This window comes from Sander lucioperca, chromosome 18 (genome assembly GCF_008315115.2).
Source record: "Sander lucioperca isolate FBNREF2018 chromosome 18, SLUC_FBN_1.2, whole genome shotgun sequence".
NCBI classification, from domain to species: domain Eukaryota; kingdom Metazoa; phylum Chordata; class Actinopteri; order Perciformes; family Percidae; genus Sander; species Sander lucioperca.
In genome coordinates, this window is record NC_050190.1 from 11,567,886 (window position 1) to 11,590,730 (window position 22,845).

At 40.0% G+C, this 22,845-nt stretch overlaps 1 protein-coding gene across 1 annotated transcript in view; it reads right to left on the reverse strand.

Annotated features, from left to right (window-relative positions):
• The window catches only part of mboat2a (membrane bound O-acyltransferase domain containing 2a), a 51,403-nt gene extending 29,249 nt beyond the window's left edge, over positions 1-22,154 (reverse strand). The window contains exon 1 of the mRNA XM_031278969.2: positions 21,534-22,154. Coding sequence (XP_031134829.1) covers positions 21,534-21,617 — 84 coding nt within the window. The 5' untranslated portion in view covers positions 21,618-22,154. The remainder of the gene's footprint in view (positions 1-21,533) is intronic.
• Positions 22,155-22,845: the final 691 nt, after the last annotated feature.

The window sequence follows — 22,845 nt, forward strand, 5'->3', positions numbered from 1 at the left end:
ACATTTGTGGTCATACATGGGCAGTGACTGTGTACACATCTTTTTAAAAACCCTATATAAATTACAGAGTATTTAAAGGCTGATTTGGGACAAACGAGAAACAGAAAATGCATAGCAGACACAGGACTAATGAAAAAAAAAACATTATACTAAATACTGAAAACTGTGAAATTAACGCCTAACCCTTCATGTTTGTTTGATGTCACATTCAGTGATGCATGTCTGAAGGCACACTGGTCAAACCATGTATATAGGTCGTGTTAACAGATCTGTCTGGCCAGTAAGCAGTGAAAGGCTACAGACACCATGAGCACCATCCATTATCTATGGATCCTGCATGATTAATGAGAAAGAGATAGAGAGAGGAACGGATATAGCTTTAAGTATCTAGGTCCTTTAGTCTGCACAACTAACAGATGTAGCGACAAATCATCTGCAGCATTAGTCTGAGTGTATCATATTAAAACATTGGGGTTTTTGTATACATCAATTCACAGACACACACACAAAAAGCGCAGGAACCTTGATAACAGGAGCCAGCATCTTTTGTTCTGTTAGTGTCGTGGCTGGTATTGTTTAAGGGAAGAACCCAATTGGGACTAAAATGATCCAGCAGGAGAATCTAAAACAAAAAGGCTGTGAGCAGGTCCTGGTGCTACTGTCAGAGCTAAACCAAAAGCAAACAAAATATAGTAACCACTGGCAATTGTTTGCTATCAAGGTGTGTCATTTAAACTGCAGATAGTGTTCTTATGGTATCTAAAAGCAAACTACCAGTCATCTATTTGGCGGTTATGAATCAAAGGTAAACAACCCAATCCACCTATGTGCCAAATGTTAGTGTTTATTCAGACTGGCAGCTATTTCAATCATTCAACCATAGACATAATACAGTAAGGAGGCCTAGTTTTAGTCTCAATTCATTTCCTCCTCCTCATGTAAATAACTGAGTGTTGTGCTTATTTACTATTGGCAGTCTCTAGTGCTACAAATCTGGCAAAATTAGACTCAGGTTCAACTAAAAAATAGCCCCCCCTCCCTCTTTAAATCTAAAGTGCTAAAAATAAAATATGATGGCCTGGAAATGACAACCTGTCACATCAAATAGACCTCCTCTGGCTACCCCTTCTCATGTGAGCCTCCTTTTCAAACAGCATTTACCCAACCCACAGCTTTGGATGTCATTTCACACTTTGATTACTTCAAGCTGCTCTCTTGGTGAAGAGGACATTGCTTGTTGGTTGAATGAAAAGCTGACTTGCCAGCCTGTGCGCCTGCACTAATGATGACTGACTGGCTCATTTGCAAACCAGCAAACATCCCACAGTCATTATAGTCACTGATTTGTCAATGTGAGCCACAGAGGCAAAAATAGCTAGCACTGGCAAAAACGGAGATGGTTACAGTATGAATCAAGCTTTCCTGTGCATATTCATGTGCATGCATTGCCTCCACAGCAAAGACATCGACAAACAAAAACAAACATATCTTATATAATATGTTGTTTAAAGATTTAAAAAAAGAAATTATAAAGCTTGAAGTCGAACTTGAGGAACTACAACTCTGTCTTTGCAATAGCCTGATAGCAAGTGAGTGCAAAATCAGCCCCTCCCTGGTTATCAACGCATTGCTTTGTAAGAAAGGAATTTCATGTGAGAGACTGGAAGGGTGTGACAGAGGAACTGCATTGTTCAAGGCAACAGCAAAGTCGAGCTGTGGGTGAATACTTGAAAGCTAACTCTGTGGCAAAAGCTCTGACTAAGCAATGTATCAACTGTGAATTATGATTCTTAAGCTTTTCATGTAATATGAAGAATACGATTGCAGTATTTGCCTTTTTTTTACAGGTGCAACATTTTGATTATAAAGCATAAATAGTTCTACTATAACCGAGTAAAATAGAACTTGGAACTACTTAACATGGTTTCATGAAAAACCAGTAGAGCAGTATTCCGCTTAATCAGGGTGATGACTGGTAGAAAAAATACTTTTGGCATGGATTGGAGATTTTGAAGCAGATTTGAAACTGTTTGCCCAAAACAGGACATATCAGTCCAAAAAAAAAGAGCAGTGAAAAGCAGCAACTGAAGTCAATATGGACGGGGGCAAAAAATAAATATTGAACAATACTTTAAAATGCTACCTTCCAAACATAAACCTCTTAATATTCAAAGAGACAATTTGCAATTGTTGATTAGATAAGTGAAACATGCTTTTTAAAGAACCATCTTTGGTGATGGTGAGATGTGTAGGAATCGTTTAGTCCCCCGCTCTCCTTGTTTCCCGGCTTGTTATTGGACCAATTGATTACTGGCTGGTTTATCCACTCATTGACACACTGTCAAACAGAAACCCCAGATTCAATCAATTAATAAAATGGGAAACAACTTTAAAGAGTACTTTGAAAATCTTATTTTGTTCACTGTAAAAAAAACAAACACATGATCTCACTATGCATGTGAACGTACTTATAGCTACAGGTTAGCACACATGCATGAGCACTCACTGTGTATACTAGCATATCATGAAGAGCAACTGCTTGCCAACTTTCGTTACAATCCACGTGTTAACATTTCCATTCCCATACCATTCCCAGTGTTTGTGCTTTAATATCAATACCACTGAGGTACTCAGACCTTGCAGTATCTCTCACCACCTTATGCTCTGTGTCACTTCAGCTCAGCAGAAAGTTGGAGAGATGATTGCTTTTAAAGTAGGTGACAGGGATTCTTCAAGGCCCATCTCAGCTAGTGAGATGTCAAAGTGTTTTGAATGGATCTAAATTCATTAGATCAACAAAATGCTGTGATATAGTAGACTGACATCAGTCCGTCAGTTGAGAAATCAGCTGTCAAAGTAAACACAACTGTTTATTTCGCCTGAGCAGCAGTTTTATAATGAGACCACATGCTAGTCGACTTGCTACATTCCACTCACAGATGTGATTTTACACTGTAAACTAACACCATAGCATCCTGGCTGTGAATCTGGTCTGACATGAAGGAGGCCTTCCACATAATTGCAAAGACTTGAGGGATTTTTAGCAACCACTGTTGCCTGATGGGTCAATGCTCTACTTTACAGCAAAGTTGTGGTAATGTTAGGCTAGATACTGCACTGCATGACAAAAACAATACGATCTGAAAGTCTAAATAGACAATATAATTCTTGATATTCACTGGATTTGTTAAAAGGCAAGGCTAAATGTGTTTCCTGTCAAACTGTCGCCAATGTTGGGATAGTAGTTTACTGAATAAACATTTTGCAATAGACAAGCTCCAGTGCCAGGGCGCGTTGTTTGTTCATTCATATTACATGCATCTCCTTTTCCATTATTGATTCACTCTGAAGTCAACCTTACCCTGGGGTACAGCGCTCTTTTTGTTTCAGAATGTAAGGCAGAAAATCTGTGCTGCAGAACAGTTTATAAGAGACTCAAAGAGAGCCACAGAAAAAAGAAAAGCCACTATTTTGGTTAGCCTAAATGCACTGCAGCAAACCCACTGAAATATGTCACTGGGAAAAACAACTAAATAGACTGGGAGAAGGACTGAATTGGGGGAAGGGTGGGAGAACCAAAAACACTGAATGAATGTAATGTTAGGTGTGACAGTGGTTCAAACCATTAAACTATGCAATTACTAGCAAACCAAGGCTTGTAAACAAAAGTTAGTCGAGATTTGGTAACCTGCCACTCTCACTTCTAATAATCTCCATAAATGTTTCCTTGGCAGAGGACAGAGACCATTATTCCTTTATTTTTACCTGTGTTAACAAACCACACTAACACAATATTTACTCCAAAAGCTCAAATAAACCATCCGAAACAGGCTTGGTGAGGACACACCATTTTAGCTACAACAAGAGCTCTTTCCTCCCTTCCTCTTCAACACCATCACTTTATCTCAATACCAGACCATAGTGTCTTAGCAGATCAATCACACATCATTACAGTGTGTATGGAGACAGAGACACAAGAAGGGAGACAGACAGAATCCAGATGATTTGATGGTGGCAGAAGCCAGTGAGAGATTAACGCCTAAGGGCAATAAGCTGTCGGGCAGTTCCTCCTGGCAGCTGCGGCACAGCTCAGCTTTAAGAAGCTGCATTATAGACTGACACACAGACTGGCAAAGGGAAAGAAGCTGAATGGGAGGGAGGAAGTCATTGTGGATGCTGTGGAAGACAGAGATAAGGCAGCTTCCTCAAGCTCATTGTGATGTGAAATACAGTGTGTGTGCCTCTCTGTCTGTGTAAGTGTGCGGGATGGTAACATGAAGGCCTTCAGGGCTACAGCACTGCTCATGTTCATGTCCTTCTGACACCACTCTTCCGTTTTTCAATCATTTTCTGTCTATCCTTTTGACTTCCACTTCCTATTGTTTTCTTTTATACGTTAGTCCTGAAATTAGCACCAAAGTAAGTGCTTTTACTACAAAGTTTAAAGGGGACTTAATACCTAACTTTTCTCTCCTGTCCCTGTTCGTGTTAAAATCTAACTTATTAGCTAAAGCTGTCATGCTGTAGAGCAGCATCAGCCAGGTTGTGAAGAAAGGAAGGAGTGATGGCGCAGAAGGGAACAGATGGATGACATGACAAGTCATGTTTCCTCTGGCAGGGTTTTTCCTGCATAGAGAAAGTTTTGGCGCCCCCCAAAACGGTTTTAGCCAGGGCCAATTAGGAAAATGACTACCACCAAATCGTCTGATTTTCAGCAGTCAGACTCTCATCCACAGCCATATTATATATATATTGTACCCACGAGGATGTCGCTGATTTGACTGGATCTGAAAGCTCCGCTGTATAGCGCTAACAGGATCTTTGTTTGCAGAGTCAGGCTATACCGGACTCTTCCAGTGATCATGCTGCACCGGGGGACCAGCGGCGCAGCGAGAAGCTGCTGCCGACGGGAGCAAGATTTTTTATTGTTAGCTGCCAACAGAATATTGTGTTTACCATAAATAAAGACATTTTCACCACACATTGGTGCTTAAAAATGTGTCAGAATGCAGGAAATTAAGTCTTTGATGCTGAAAGTTTCCTGGGGGGACGACCTCCCCCCGTTTAGTATGTGTCCCCCCAAAGGCTCATTCTGAACTAGGAAAAACCCTGTCTGGGCATAGCTTCCTCTTTCCTTTCTATAAAAACAGGACCAAGAATCTACAGTCAGGCTCTGTGAGGGTGTACATAGGCACAGCTGTGCTTTGAGCTAAATTTTAAAGTCAGCATGATAACTCACAATGCTGCTCACAATGACAATACTAACACACTGATGTTTAGCAGGTGTAATGTTTACCTTGTTCATCATATTTATTTAGAGTGTTAGTGGGCATTCACACAGCCTGCGTCGGCCACCGGTCAAAAACTCAGGTCAAAAAAGCAGGTATTTCCATTCATTTTGAATGGGGGTAGTGCGTTTAGGCTGCGGCGGGAGTTGCCGCAGGGGGGAGATGCAAAAAAACTGCAGCGGGCCTGCGGTGAAAACGCAACCCTATGTCCCGCTGCGGTGGCCAATCATGTAACCGCCGATCAGACTTGTGAGCCGGTTTTGAGGCGGCGTGAGAGTTCCATACAGTAAACAGGAAACCTCACGGCTTCTATCCAAGGGGGTAAGCCTCTCTCCACAACGCGTACGCGTGCCATTTTGATGCTAACAAGCCATCACCCGCCGTTAGCATTCCATTGACTGCCATTCATTTTGACGTCACTTTGACAGCGAATAACTTTACATCTGAAGCGTTTTAAGACTTTATTTGTCTATTGTTTATTTCTAAAGAAACACGACAATGTATAAAAGGCTCCATTACCTTGTATCTCACATTATGGCTCCGTAGCAGGCGTTTTTGTAAAAATAGGCTAACGATTGTGTCATAACCACGCGACTTACTGTCGCATAGTAGTGGAATTACCGTATAGTACAGGAGAAGCTCGCAGACAGTTTCAACTTACATTAGCTGTTTAAGTTTAAAGGTCCCATGGCATGAAAATGTCACTTTATGAGGTTTTTTAACATTAATATGCATTCCCCCAGCCTGCCTATGGTCCCCCACTGGCTAGAAATGGCGATAGGTGTAAACCGAGCCCTGGGTAGCCTGCTCTGCCTTTGAGAAAATGAAAGCTCAGATGGCCCGATCTGGAATCTTGCTCCTTATAGAGCTCATAAGGGGCAAGGTTACCTCCCTTTTCTCTGCTTTGCCTGCCCAGAGAATTTGGGCCACACATGAGAGAGAGACATCATGGCTTTCAAACGAGCAAAGTGGCAGTTTGTCAAAGGCCACACCCCCACCCTCCACCTTGCCCCCCCCCCCTCTCTCCTCCTCAATAGCTACAGACACAGAAATGGCACATCCTAAGGAAAGCTCATTGTGGGACTGGCTCTAGTGGCTGTAATTCTGCACCAAGGCTGAATTTCGGGATAGAGACTTCAGATACAGTATTAGGGGACCACTAAGGCCTATATAAAAGCATCCAAAGAGCACCATGTCATGGGACCTTTAATTACTAATGTTAACTAGCATTTTAGTTAGCAATAATTAGCCTGTGCCCATGTTATCTCCTTACATATACCTACGCTCTCCATCTCTGCAAGATTGGGAATGATTGAGATTTCTCTTGGCACAGCTACAGAAGACTTCCAACTTTCAGACAGGTTTCTAACGTCACATCTACGTCTTCAAGCTCAGTTGGAGGTTGCACAGTCACCGGAAAAGTGCTTCTAATATCCTTCATTGGTCTCCGTCCAGAGCAACGGGATCTATTGGTCCATTTATTGTACTGTCTATGCTTATATCGCTGCCATAAGAAAGTTTTAAAACACAAGCACTGAACTGCCCAGATGTTTGTGGTACAGCTGAATGTTTGCCAAACAACAAAGCACAGTCGATCTGTCTCGCTCGCCTCTTTTCTTTCTCTCTTTCTCCGTGAAATGAAGCTGCCTTCAAGTGCGGTTGGAAACGCCAAGATCTATAAACGATCTGAGGGAAAACAGTAGTTGTGAAATATAAGATCTACTGGTGCTAAAGAACACAACAGGACATCACACAAATAGGCCATTTCATTGACACTCATACTGCCGCACAACCCTGTAGCAAACTGCCAGATCGCTGTTTCCCTGTCTGAACGCAGCCTTAGCATGCCAACATTTGCTAATTAGTAGGCCGACATTTGCAAATTAGCACTAAACACAAAGTAGAGCTGAGGCTGAAGATAATGTCATTAGTTTTGCAGTTATTTGGAACCAAGTATTTCACAAATTAAAATTTTGACCCGATTGTGGCGCTAAATGAAAATGAAACGAATCACATATCCTTGAGAGACTTACTTAAATATCTGAAGCAAATTTCACCGCAAATCCATCCGATAGTTGTCACGATGTTTCATTAAAAAAATAAATTGTCAACCTGATGGTGGCATTAGAGGTCAGGGGATCACCAAAGTCAGTTAGGATACATCATCTGGGAACCATGGATATCTGTACACATTGTTTTGATAATCCATCAAGTGGATGTCAAGCCATTTCACTGATTAAAAGTGAAACCTTTGACATGCTGGTGGCACTAGATGAAAATTTACGGGAAAATACATGGCAATCCATCCAATAGTTGTTGAGTTATTTCAGTCTGAACCAAAGCGGTGGTACGACTGACCAACAGAACGACAGAGTGGCTTAATATTAACAAACCTCAAGGGGTGTACAAAAAGTATTATCGTTTTGAAGTGTTTGTGTGGAAATCTATGGAAGGCCTATAAAGAAATAAATAGTTAATCCAATAGTCTAAAAAGAGTCAAACACATCTTAGGATCACCATCCAATCTGACTAACTTGCCTACGGACACTTCCTAGCCTTTAGTAGTCTGTGTGAGTCTGTGTATGATCAGAGGCCTGGAGAAAATGCAGTGCATAAGGTTTCTATGTGGCACTAAGACCAATAAACATCTCAATAAAGCTGGCTTGTTGAGTCTGACCTGCTCTCTGTTTCTCTGTCTTTGCTTGCGTAATGACTTCCACTCCTTCAATGAGCACACACACACACACCCATGCTACTGGGGTAATATAACTTTTCATATATAGTACTCCTCTCTTCTCTCCCTGTGCATGGTCCATGTTTAACACCCAGCGACTAAAATAGTTCCTTTTACAAAGAGCAGTATGTGGCTTCCTATACAAGCCTGACTCGCGAGTGACTGGTGGGTGCCTGTCTGTGCATGTGTCCCTGCATTTGTTTGTGTGTGTCTGCACAAAGTGGAAGATAAATTTAGATGTCATTAGCATAAAACCCATTTTTCCATGTCATTAAGTCACCACCCCTCCTTACCTCCCACTCCCCCACTCCTCCCCCCGCACAGCCCACGTGACGCTACAGTCCTGTTCTGCACAGTCTCGTTTCATTTCCATCAGCTGTGGTCCACAATGACTCATGCAGATTCACAGAGTGAGGGAGGGACTCAAAGCCTTGAAGTTAAACTCAACTCTGTATTCTAGGCGAAAAGTGGCTGTGGAGCATATATGGTAGGGCTGGGCGATATGGCCTAAACTGACACAAGCACTGACGGTAATACTACATATATCACAGTATTCTGTTTTTTTTATTTTTATATATAAATGCTTCTGAAGGGGTAAAACACTTGCATGGCAGCTATTACTGTAGCAAACTTACAAATATTAACCTTTAATTAAATCGAAAGACATGTTGCAGCGTAGTGTTTCCATTTCTGCTCAGTGTGAGTCTTTACTGCATTATGCTGTCATTTACTGTAATGTTTCTCTCCTCTCCACACGCACGTGCCAAACACACTCGCAAATGTGCACACACACACACACACACACACACACACACACACACACACACACACACACACACACACACTATCTGACCCCCATTATTTTGTCTATAAAGGACAAATTAAATTTATTATATTATTCTTTTGAGGCAGCATTCTAAAGTTTGAGTTTTTATCAATTTTTAGAGAATTTTTGGAGCATAATGGCAAAAATGTCTAGGTGGTGTAAGTGTAACCAAAGAAATTAACTTTCTCAAAAAGGGTACATTTCTTAATAATACCACCTATAAACTACTTTGGCATAACCCTAAATTAAAAGGTTATTATAAGCATAATAAATATAATAATTTAAAACATATAAATTTTTTTTTTTATATTTATTCTAATAATTTGAGGAATCTTGTCAGTCAAGTTAACTTCCTAAGCTTGCGTCGCTGCATCCAACGCTTAGCACAGCCCAAGACGATTGGGATTGGTTTAAATAAATGCCTATAAACCTGAGCACATTTTTCTCCCATCCCAGAATGTTGTGTGGACTAGCCAGGCCCTCCTCCGCAGCGCTGTGGAGGAAGGTCTGGCAATGTGAGACTACCCATCTATCTACCTCTTTCTCACACACAAACACACTGCTCACATATACACTCACACACAATTTGTGAGGTGTTTCGTAATCGAATGAGTTTTTCGATTACGTCGAGTTTTAACTACTTATAAAATAAATTGTAAATTGTGCAGTGTAAAAACACGTTTTGAAGACTTTTTACACAATTTGTCCAAGATTATTTAGAAAACAAAACTTGCCAGCACATCCGTCACTTGATATTGCTTGAACAAATATAATTTAAATTTAGAAGTAATCCTAATAAAAAATTTTCGGGTGAAATTTTGAAATATGAGTTATATTCGTAATCATCACATCGTATTTGTATTCACATACAATGTGGTGGATGAAATAGTAAATATTTATCATTCTTTTGTGGTCCTTTTGTAAAAAATGGTGTGAATCCTATTTCAAATGAGATAAAATGAACAATAACACAAATTATACATTTGAACAAAACACGCAAAACACACAAAAAACATGCTTTTAAAAAAGTTTTTTCAAAGATTTTCATCTTGCCAACCCTTATTCGTCATTGACCCGTTTACTCAGACGCAGCCAATGATTTACTGCAATCACAAATATGTGGTGTTGTGTTGATGCTAGAAATAATGACAAAAGTGCCAAACGGATAGGAGCAGCAAAAAAGGAAGCACTCATTGATGCAGAAACGCACACACGTGGAGTGTTAAAGTGCCCATATTATGAAAAAATCACTTTTTCTGGGATTTGGGGTGTTATGTTGTGTCTCTGGTGCTTCCACACACATACAAACTTTGAAAAAAATCCATCCATGCTGTTTAGAGTGAGATACAGTTTCTGAATGTGTCCTGCCTTCAGTCTCCGGGTGAGCTGTTCAAAATCGGCACGGCTTGTGACGTCACAAACCGAAACGAGCAGGCTAACCGCAACCATTAGCTCGTAGCGTTAGCATGCTAATGCTAACGCTAGCATGCTACCTCGTTCTCAGTAGCAAAGCACTGCTACAACACACACAAGTTCACCATAATCTACAAAAGAACTACTTACATGTGCGCCCTCATTTAGAAGTCTCCCAGCTAATCCTGCCTTGTAACTGACCGAAGTTGTAGAAACAGCCTTTCTTTTACTGTCTATGGAGCTAGCTAGCTGACATGATCTACATCTGAGCTACTGGGCATGTGCAGTGCAATCAAAGATAGTACAGAAGAAGAAGAAGAAAAGAGGTCTCACTCTGTAGCTAAAACAGAGACCAGGTGAAAAGAGGATCTGCAGCAGTGAGAGAGAGCACTGCAGTACAACACAAATATGGTGTTTTTTGAAAATGAAACCATGTAAACCTATTCTGGTACAACCTTAAAATACAATTATGAACCTGAAAATGAGCATAATATGGCTGCTTTAAAGCCTGCAGTGTGGCACTCTCCTCTCTGAGCTGATCCACAGATCCCAGTCAGGTACTACGGTCAGGCCGGCTATTAACTGGGTACTGGGCCAGAACCAGTGTCTACTTTCTTAAAACACATGAACCTCACTCAAGCTGCAAGCAAAGATTAAAGGGGTGCTTTTGGTCAGAGACACCATCTGTGCTCTGAGCAGTCATCCTGGTGCCCAATGGGAAAGATGATGATGAAATAATGTTATCACAGCTGGATGCATTTACACAGTGATGAGTGACCTTGGCTTGATCAACTCAGGCATTTGTACTAAACGGTATGTTACCATGTCAGTGAAAAAACAAATGCAGAGCAACAGAAGGGAAGAAAGAAAATCTTGTATACATAATTAGCCAATACTCTCTATAGAAAAGGTCCTGTGTGGGCCATGCTGACTTGGGGTGCCAACCATGTCTGTGTACCCTTGGGTGCAGACATGTCTCTCTAGGTTCCTTCTTTCTTTTCTTTTCTTCTACTGTCCCTTTACATTTCTCAACAAGCTTTGTTTAACACCACTTACCCCTTTTGATGCATGCAACTCCTAGCAAACACCTACCAGCTTTATAATTTATACAAAAAAAATACTGGCATCATTGCAGAGAGGCAGATGAACAGACAGAGGGAAATATGTTTAAGAAATAGTCCAGTATATAGGTAGGTCCAATTAAAAAATGCAGTCTACGGCTGACTGATTACGTATATTCATGCTGCATGTCTCCACAGTGCTGAATAATGTGAATGCATAAAAATATAAGCAGGAAGCTTTCTTTAATAGCCGCTTTTGATACGAAACTCTTAGCAAACAACTGCCAGTAGTACAACCATTTGATTTATAATATGACTTACTTTAACAGAAAAACACAAGGAGAGAGATACTGTATATGTATTCTTAGCAAATTTGGAGCCAACCCAGACTTGCCAGCAGATACTGTTGCTGTTTTCTTGGCTAGTGTAAAAGAGGGTCACTGGATACTCACAGCACCCAGGTAAAAAATATCTAATCATGCAGGTCTTATGTATCCTGGATTGTGCCCAGCTAGCTCAGTATACTTTATGTTCACTATGTAATAAATAAGTAGATAACCAAAAAATGTACATGGGGCCAAAGACGGGTGAAGACATCACCATGTGGCCATGTCTCATACCCTGCAAATACTTACCTGCTGTTATTAATCAGTAATATTTAACAAACAGCTGAATGAGTTGTGTCTCTTCTGCAAAGTGCAGTGTTTGATTTCTCCATGTTGAACATTGGTACTGGGTGGTCTAAAAAGAAGCTGTTGCTTTTTATGTGAGGGACTAAAATCTGACTAGTATATGTGGGCCTGTCTCTCAACAAGATGTTACATCTACATTTGACCAGAAAAACACACCAAAAATGTTAGGCTAGAAATGCAAGATACTTTATAACTATCAATTTAGAAAAAGAGTTATATGGTGGACTTTCTTGCTGTGATGATAGGTACAGTAGCGGATGTGTGAGAGGCCAATGCACCTAAAAGGCAGTGAGTCAGAGTGTTCTTGACCAAGGGCAAAATTACTGAGGCTAGCCAGGACTCTGCCAGCAACATCTGAGACAGCCTCTAACCAAACTTTAACTACTATCATGTTGTTTGGACATGGGGCATCGGCTGAGGCTCCTCGACATGACACATAAAGACAGTGGTTCAATTATCTGGCTTTGAAACTGTTCAGCCTCAAATAATAAAATAGAACAACTTTCTGTAATCTCAAAAACATCATCATCTGAAACCATCTTCTTTAATCCATACTTCTCTCACTGTTCGTAGCTGATTGTCTGCACATTTCATGAATGACAAACTTAAGGCTTACACTCTCTAAAGTGGTGAGGAAAACAACATAGTCTATAAGGGATTGGTGGAAGACTGGTATGGTGAAGAAGCTACCCTGGGGGTTGGAGGCACGAACTCCCAACAAAAATATAAAGCATCATTAATGAATACTGAGCCCCTTTGAGAACTATTATAGTCCATTCATTCATTCAAATCATCATTTAAATCCTCAAGAGTAGCCTTCTTTGCCCAGTAAAGCAGCCCATTACGAGCTCAAACAACTGCCTGTTTGTGACTATTAGTGAAAACTTGCAAGTCACGGACACAAAAAGACACATAGTAAGACAAATAGTACAATATCTGAAGCCCAAGTCCTCAACAATACAAACATGCCATATCCCACTGGAATCACTACTTGTGCCCTATTCCAACTAAAGGTCGGTGGAGTGTTACAAAAGGTGTTTATCTGCTCATTAGCTCAGGTAGGATCAGTGACTTAATGACTTTGTAACAATAGTTGCGTGTAGAGGGGAAACGGCATTGATTTCAGAGAATAAACTCCCAGCCTTGGCAACCACTACCTAGATGAAAAAAGAAAGCAGTCAGTTGCTATGATACAGCACCTAATATGCAGTAAGTCCTCAATGGTGCGCTATTAACTTTTTAACTTCCCTAACGGCCACTGGAAGATGTTTCATCTGAAGCCGTGTCCCATTTTATGAGTGTGATTTACAGCCAAAAAAAGGAGTTAACGACATGGGGTAGCACACTACAACATGCTGTTTGGTTGTAGGTATCATTTACAGTAAGTTATTTTATCTCTCTCACTATGTCACACCTCATAAGAGAGAACGACTGCAACACCAATACTGAAACAACAACCAATACTGAAAGTCAGTCTTTGCTTTATTGCAGTCACTTTCTATTAAAAGTAGCAGGAGATATAACTCAGAAACACAGAAGTAGCAGGCACACACACATGGGTGATGTAAACTGCTGAAACCTCATTGACTGGACACAATCAGCATGGCATTTTGTAGGATAAATCAAGACAGCTAGCTCGACTATGTGTCCAATCTGAGTTTCTGTTGCACGACTAAAACAACTTTTGAACGTCCACGTTCCACCAAAACAAGTTCCTTCCCGAGGCTATTTTGCAGCGGCACTGTTGCTCCGTCAGGCGCTTAGTGCCGCCCATGAGGATTGTGATTGGTTTAAAGAAATGCCAATAAACCACAGAACATTTTTCTCTCATCCCGGAATGCTGTGTATACTAGCCAGACCCTCATCCCACAGCGCTGTGGAGGAAGGTCTTATATCCATAATCACAGGTCCATTTATACCAAAATCCTAGTCTTTCCTAACCACAAATTGTTATTGTTGATAGCTAAAGTTAGCAAAATTAGCATAGCCATAATTAGGGAAAGTACCCGATAAATCCAGTCTGTGCCGTCTGACAAGCGCCCTGATAACTGTTTAGAAATGTAACTGTAGCAATTGTTTTATATTTTAGGGAACACATAAACAGAAGAATCAGTCTCTGGTTAATTATTTTGCACTTGTGTTTCGCTTAGACTATAAAGAGAATTTATGTAAAACATTAAATTTAGTGGTGTACCACTTAAAGCACGGATTATATAGCCATTTGTGGCACAGGTGACCAGATTCAAGGGAATCAATGGCATAAAGCCCTGAGGAGTAAACATTGTGAATCAATTCGGCATTTAGTGGCCTAACTTTTCAGATGACAGTGCAATTTGTAGTTAGGGATGATCAATACTCAGATTGACCATTTATTGGAGCGTAGAGCCACTGAAAAGTAAGGTGACAAAGGTTTGGTGAATATGTCTGAGTCTATCTGTTCCTGTGAAGGACAATGAGCTGAACGCCCTTACTCACTTACCTCAATGGAATTACTAGTGACAGTGCAAAGTCCCACTGATAAATATTCATGTCCTCTCATTTATATTGGATGCATCTCCTTCATCCCATTGGACTCCTGGCCAAGCAGTAAATAACCCAGAAAGTAGCAGCTGTTTCACATAAGAGTTTTGGCCGGAAATTGAACATAATAGCTACCAACATTTCAGACTGTAAAATGCCTAACAACTATCAAAGTAAGAATGTGAACTGTGATGGCCCTATCATACCCAAAGGCAAATCTTCATCGCTGGGCTTGCTTGTTAGCATTCATCTACAAGATCAGATATGTCTAGTTGCTTGGCCTGTAATTTGAAGCTGTAATGTTCTCTGTACCGACCAACCATGCGCTGTGACTAGAAACCAAATCCACCAACCCTCATAACACCACAGCATTACCAACGGAACTAATAAGTTAGTTAGCTGAGTCATGTGGACATCCACTTTCGAGGCAATGCAGAGCACTTCAGAGTGAAGACGATTGACAGATGCACAGATTCCCCTGCCTATCTTTACTTTAAGAAAGCCCTGCCTATGTGTTTTGTTCGATTACAAGGGATAAAGCACTGCAGAAGATACAGAACCCAATACTTTTTTTCCCATAACATAACACAGGCCTCATTGACATTTTATTGATTCTTTTAGTATAATGGCAAGTAAATGGTGAATACCATAGAAATTAAATGCAGTTACTTTTCATGGGTGCTGTAGTTTTTTTGTATGCTAACAAATGAACAGCTGTATAACTCAAATCAAGAAGGCTTCAATTTCCAATAGCAAGTGGATGCTGAATAAGGAAAATAAACCTAAAGAATATGCTTAATTTTTTTCCAGAAAGCCCAATAAAAGAAATGCTGAATGGGAGATTGCATTGAGTTACAGAAGCTTAGTATAACAAAGAATGTGATGTCAGGACTTCGGCTCTCTATGAAGTAACAACATTATGAATACTAAAATATCCACTGGTCACTGGAGCAAACTTATCTACTCTAATATTATGTAATGAACCATAATCAGCCAATACACAATATTTATCTTTATATCCAAGATAAAGTATTACACAATGCTATTTGTGCTGGATAAACATGTGGATTGGCCTTCTTATAGATATCACTGACTCTTCTTCTATGATCAATTCTTCTCTTTCCCTGGATTAAATGTCACACACAGACAAGCCTAATTAAACACATAATCATAAAGTCTAAGGCACCTTCATGAAGATCTGCATTGTGTGTAAACCATTACTGTGTTGCCTGTTGTCAACCACCCAGTAATGTTAACAACATAGCCAAATATTTCCATATTTCCCAGGAGGAATCACACATGCTTGTGTTGATTGTGTACCATAATAATAATAATAATAATAATAATAATGGCAGGAGCCAGCACGTTTCATTAGAGAGAGCCGAGGGGAAAGAAATCAATTGAAGGCATAAGATTTCCCAGAGGGGGGCAATTAAAGACAAAGGGGACCAGAGGGCTTAAAATTAAGACCGGCGGTCCCGAGCCAGGGGCTTTGGGGACTCATTCAGCAGCAGGGTACCTCAGAGGGAAGCCAAACTGGGATTCTTTAGGTAAAGCTCCCCAACACCTTATCACTTAAAATCCACTCATTGAAGGAAAATATTAGCGCTAATGAGATAGGTACTCTGATTGTTTTACAAAGATCCAGAGATATCAGCATCCTGATTTTTACAGTAACAGCCAGTCACCACTACATGTTTTCACTACTTATTTCAAACTTCAGTTAAACTCATTATAACCTATCCATTCGGTATGTTACAGTGTTATCATAGATATAAAACATCTTATATCTATGGTTAGACATGTGTCACTGATAGCAGGGAATTGTCAGTGGATAAAAGAAAAGCTGGGGGGTCAAACCCTTAGCACTGTGTGGGCTCAGAGGCCTGCAGTACAATAGCCTGGCAGAAAATGCAACAGCAACAACAAAAGGGGGCTTGTTATCGTGATAAAATACATGGCTGTTGACTGTGACAAACTGCAATCCAATATGTCACATAAACAGAAGACCGATTGTACAGCTGGGCAGCGAGCCTTTTGTGACCACAGGACACACACAGCAGCACCGCCTGTACAATGCGAGCTAGTGCCAATAAGACTGCATCTTTGTATCAGACATTGTTGGTTCAATGAAATGATGTATGAGCTACAACACCAGCATGGCGACTGCATATTCCTCAATAGAAACATTAAAGTTCTGCTGTTCTGAGATAAAATAGCAAAGCTGGAATTAATATTTTCTTTTGTTTTGTCATTTAATAGTGCAACACAAGAGAGAGCAATGTGCCAGCCACTGGACATAATTTCTCAGTGAGGTAGAAACGTATTTGTCAAGTATAGTCAGTTTACAGTACCACCACACTTTTGTCAACAATAATCAGGATGTTGTTAAGGTCATTGCTAACACTACAAACATCACATCATCCAAAATCTCTACTGATCCAAATACTAAATATTTACCATTTATAATTATTATGCCAAAGAAATAACCCTGAGAACAAAGAAACCCGACTTTTTAAGGTTAAACCACATGATTAATGTCAGCTTATGAGGTGTAGATTGTCTAGCAAACACAACACAGTGCAGTTGGAAATTTCCACACTGCCATGCTCCAACGAGACATCCTGTAGTGCTGTCAACCTGCTGGATGCAAGCTTCCCTGAAGTCAAACCACCTTTACCTAGAGCATTCAATACACAAACAAAAGATACAGTATACCATCTCAATTGACAATTTGGAAGGGCATGTATCAGCCACTCAAAGACAATGACAAGCTGCACAAACAAACAGCAAGTTGTTAAGGTTCATTGTATATGTGTGAAAAAGCCAGTGGAGGGATTCATCGGCAGCCCAGCGGCTGCATATTGAAACAGCTGCAGCTGTGGCAGGACTTCTCAGCTGATGCTACAACCTAATGAGATACAAAAGTCACTTCTCAAGTAAACATTTTAAGATCAATCAATAAATAATAAATAAATAGCCAAATGCCAATGTTTCAGTTGAATAGAAAACTTTCTGAACCTTTTGAATAATTAAATAAAGTACCCAGGTTTCTGGCATGGACTCTTACATTTCAGAGGGATTGCTTGAGTCATGTAATAGGGCAATTTCTGATTCTCTATCATAGATAGCATGATGTTTGGAACCAGCCAACACTTGATAACTGCAAGACATGAGGCTGTATGAGTCAACTGGTTTTCAAATAAAACTCAATATTATTCTTTATGATGCCTGGCCTGTTGGCTGCATTACTGGGGGGAAACAAAAATGGACCTAAAGGCAATCCTTGCGGCACAGCACAAATGATGTCAGCATGAAAAGCATACCATTGTGATATTAACATGCATCATCCACACGTCCAGCAAAAGTTCCACCCAATTGAGCTCTAGTCCTAAAGGGATTGAGATAAAACACAGTACAGTAAGTCTTTGTGTGCCATGTGGTGATCTTAAATATAACTAAACTTGTCTTAATAAAGTTATCTTTTGCGAGTCCAGTGGACAGTTCTACAGCAGTAGCCAAACAAGTGGATGTTTAAACTAAAGGGTGGGAGGGAGGCCAGATGAGATGCAGTAAAATGTCAAGGATTTTCTTGATGAACACTGTCAGGTCAATGTCTTCAAGGCTATGAGCAGCACTTCATACTGGCCTTCAGTCCACAAGGTTTATGACGAGCAGAACAACAGCTCAATACAACCAAATCTGGATTAGACACAGTTCAGGATCAAGATGTGTAATTTGAGCCTATAAATCACAATTTTCATACCAGAACTCCTAAACCAGTGTGGGTGCACAAAAATTCAAGAGGACTTAGTCAAAGTAGTAACAGCATGTTACTGAGAGGGGACAGGCTGTGCATGTTATAGAAAGAGACAGAAAGGGAGATAAGAACAGAGAAGGAGAAGCACAGTGTCAGTTCAAATTTCACATCTCCCATTATAGCTCTGACACAGGCCAGTGCCAAGGCCTGTGTCTCCCATGGGGTACATACAGTCCTAACAACATACAGTGAGCTTCCACACTACAGCAGCTTCATAAAAATGAGTGTCAATGTCTGTGGGCCACACAGATCATACTATATCTGATTGGCTGTATTGATTTTTTGTGGTGTTGACAGCGGCCCTGGCACAGTAGGGCACCCAGTTGGCCGGAAGCTAACGAACCACATTTTCACAAGGGTGACACCTGTCTAACAAAGCAGTCTGACTCATGATTAGTTGTCACATTTGTACAATGCCACTCAGCCAGGATTTATTTAAAATAGAGAAACAACTAAGCATAGCCAAGAATAAATCAATATGAATGTTTCAATAAACAAATACATGATACAGTGGGTGACTTCTCATTTCCTGAATGGCAATTGCTTGACTAAAGTGCTATCGCACTAAAGTAAAGGGCATGGAAACTGTCTAGACATAAAATAAGCTTTAGAACGTGCAAAAACTATTGTTCATGATTAATAATTGTGGTTATGGTCCCAGGATAAAGCAAAGGATCAGAATTGGCAATGTAGTAAATGAATAAACTATAGCAATCACGGTAATGTAAAACTATGTTGTAGCCTCATGCTAATGCTGTTATCGTTATCATGTTGAGTTAGAAAGTGGCATGCTCTGTAGATGCAGCAGCTTAATCAAAACACAAGTTTGATCTCACATAAACTTTGGCTATATGTCCTTTTAGAGAGTGCTTTTAATACGTTTTTTTTTTTTCAAACAGTTACAAATTACATTATAATAATGATTGTAATACTTATTTATTATAAGTATTTATTGTAAAATTACAACAAACTGTGGGGTTCCATTAATGTATACTCATTGTTGGACTTATTAGAGGCACAGTAATTAATGCACTTGAACTCTTTTTCTAAGTTCAGAGAATGAGTTTATGATGTAGACAGATCACTTTAAAAGGTGAATCCTCTCTCAGCAATATTCCTCACACAGGCTGGAGAGAGTCATAATCAAACATTCCAGTCTGCACAAGCAGGTAGTACGGAAAATGAAAGATGGTTGCATACGTTTGCTGTTTGATCCACAACAAGACAAGTAGTTAAGAGGTTAGTCACTGTGTGTGCATTGGGAGCTGATAAAGAGGCCAAGTTTACATGAGCACACAGTTCATTGGCAAATTAACATGATTATGAACATTACATTTAAAATCATTTTATCTAAAAGCGGTGGCGACACTTTTTCAAACATGCAAACTATTACTATCACAGAGTTGAGAATACAAATATATGTAAAGCAAGGCTTTGCTGAGTTCCAGTGTGAAGAGAAGAGTAAGTCATGAAGCTTGCATGTAAGAGTGCTTGGCAGGAGCAGGAAAGAGACTCGATCTGTATGTGGCCTCATGCTGATAAGGAAAGCGTAACATAAATAAGGGATTCTGCCGCTGATGACACAGGGCAAAGATCCACAGCAAAACGTTGCCAGCATAAGAAGAATCCAAAAGAAGTCCATTTGTGAGGGAAAATCTATTCTTGCTCTATACAAGAAAGGGTTACTCATACTGATGGACAGTGGATTCCTGGTGTTCACACTGACTATACTGGGAAACATAAATTGAGTTTCATTCCAGAAAATGTTCTTACAATAAAAACACTATTTGCTACTATGTGGCTAACACATTTTAGGTATCAGATAACTTAGAGGGAAATTTAAGAATCCACCATATTAAAACAATGAAAATTACAATAATTGGAGGACACCACTCCAATTATAGTAGTTAACATGTGATATATTTAAATTAAACAAGCCAAAGTGGCACTTAAAATTTGTGTTGTTTTTTTGTGTCCACAGAAGCCTGTCTAGACAAACCCTGATCTGTGCTGACATGACTGTACTGTATGTTTCCACACACCACCTCAGGCTCTGGTGAGTTTTGAAATCATTGCTATGGAAATGTACTTTGCATTTGCATGTGCAATTGTGTAGGTGTGGTGCCTGTGAATGTGAAAATGACAATGTATTTGCAATGCAAACATTTGCAGACATTTTGCAATGAATTCCACTTCAGAAAATTATCACTAGCTATTATATATTATTATAATTATTACTATTACTATTATAATCCCATAATTCCAGGCTAATCTCACCTACAGTGGTTACCCAACCCATTTCAGCGCTGCCTCAAAATGTGAGAAGACAGAGACAGAGAAGGTGTGGTGCTCTCTGTCATTACAGATGAGCAATGGTGACCAGCAAAGTAATCTGTTACCATGAACCACATGTTTGTTTTTAACTATATTTTGACCTGGTTTAGGTTTGCAAATGTAAAAATACATGATCTTTAATTCCTACAGGATTGGATTTCTAAAACATAGGCTTTACCTGAAAACCACATATAAACTGCATGGCTTTCTCCAAGTAGTGCTTCAGGTGCCTTTGAACTGAATAGTGTCATGCCAACTCCAACATCTGATTTCATCAGCAACTAACGTTACAGGTTCCTAATATTTTCAATCTTTGGAAACCATTTTACATAAAACTAGATTGTGTTGTCCGTTTCTTAACAATGCGAAAACTGTTACAATATAGCAGATTGGTCATTGCGGCCTACACACTATTATATGGCTAACGTTAATTTAGGTGAAATGTAACTAGTTAATCCAGATTATAGTTAGTGATACAATGAAAGGCAGACCAAAGCCTCTCCGAGGAGCTTCAGACCCCAGTTTAGGAACCACTGGATTAGGTTTTTGGGCATCGATGGGAAAAGACAAAAGGGATTAGCTGTAGTGTAGCTTTTGAAAGGGGGCTACCTGATGATAGTGAAACAAATCAGTGATTGCACTCGTTTTCAGTAAATCCGCAATGTAACGATAACATATGACGTTAAAGGCTAAGCTAACGTTTGGGAAGAACAGCGCTGCGCATTATCAGTCTCTGCTAATGTTTTATGCACTTGTGCTAGCGAACTACGATGAATGTGCTGTGTAAAATGTATTCTCAAGTCAGGCGGTTCGTGGGTTGATATTTTCTCCATCCTAAAACATACCTGGTCAACAGGGAGATTGATAATTTCGCTGATTGGCTGCAAAAGAGTAGATCCAGTACATGATGCTGTCGTTTGCGTAGCCATGCTTGGTCGGTGTGCTTAAATCCTTTCTTTCTCCTTCCTCCGGTTCCTTTCACTCCCCTCGGCTGCTGCGATGATAAATACACTGCTGCTGCTGCTGCTGTTGTTGCGACGGACTGTATGGTTGTTATACACAGCACACATCCAACAAAGAGTACAAAATGACGACAAGATTTTCACTGCTCGACCACTTTCTCTTCGGTCTAACGTTCGATAGGAGCAAAATACGTCGTATTGTTAAATAGGAGTCGGCGAGAGTGGCGTTTTTGTTTTAATCGCTGTTACATATATTTGATTTAAATTAGCGTAAGCGGTGGCGTTTTAGGTAGCAGCCTACTCTACTGACAACATGTTAATACTCAATTTCTCGTTTTAAGGCGTTCCTGTTGTGCGCATTTGTAGTATGTCTTGTGTCAAAAAGCAATATTTGCGCCGGTTTTTACATGAAAAGAGAGATTGTACCTTTTGCTAGCTACCCTTTTTGGTGCCTACTCATTAAGTTTTTAAAATATTTGTACGCTACCCACGACTGGACCATGGTTACTATGACAGTAGAGTAAGACATGAACTATCTTAATAGCAGAGTCTCTTTGACAACAATAGAAATGGTGATAATGTAGGTGGAGAGATGGCGGCCCAGCCCTCCGTTATTATAACCATATATTTTGACCTATCGTGTGGAGACAGGGAATCCATCAACCAATACCACTTTGTAAATGGAAGAAGGGTCTTGATTTACAGTCCTCAAGGCAAATTGAAACTGAATAATGGTGACTGTCGTCACTCCCCACTCTTTGCCCCACCCATTTCACATAGCATTCCACACATGAAGGACAAAAGTGTGACGTAAGGGGGCATTTGGCAGGCTTCATTTGAGGAAATGACTACAGTGAGGCCAGTGATGGTTGTTCAAAGCAAAAGACCTGCATCTGCACTATCTGCACTCGTATTTTTAACTGTTTAAAAAAAAGAGATTAAGAGCTCTTAAATGGTGACCACACACACACACACACACACACACACACACACACACACACACACACACACACACACACACACACACACACATTTTGACATTGTGCAAACATTTAACAATCTAGACATGGACATATAGCCTATTACGCTTTTTTATTAGATGTATTTTGTCAATAGATCATTGGACACAGATGTAACCCATTTCTTGTGTCAAATTATATATTCTTGAATATATTTCAAATCTACATTGTATTTT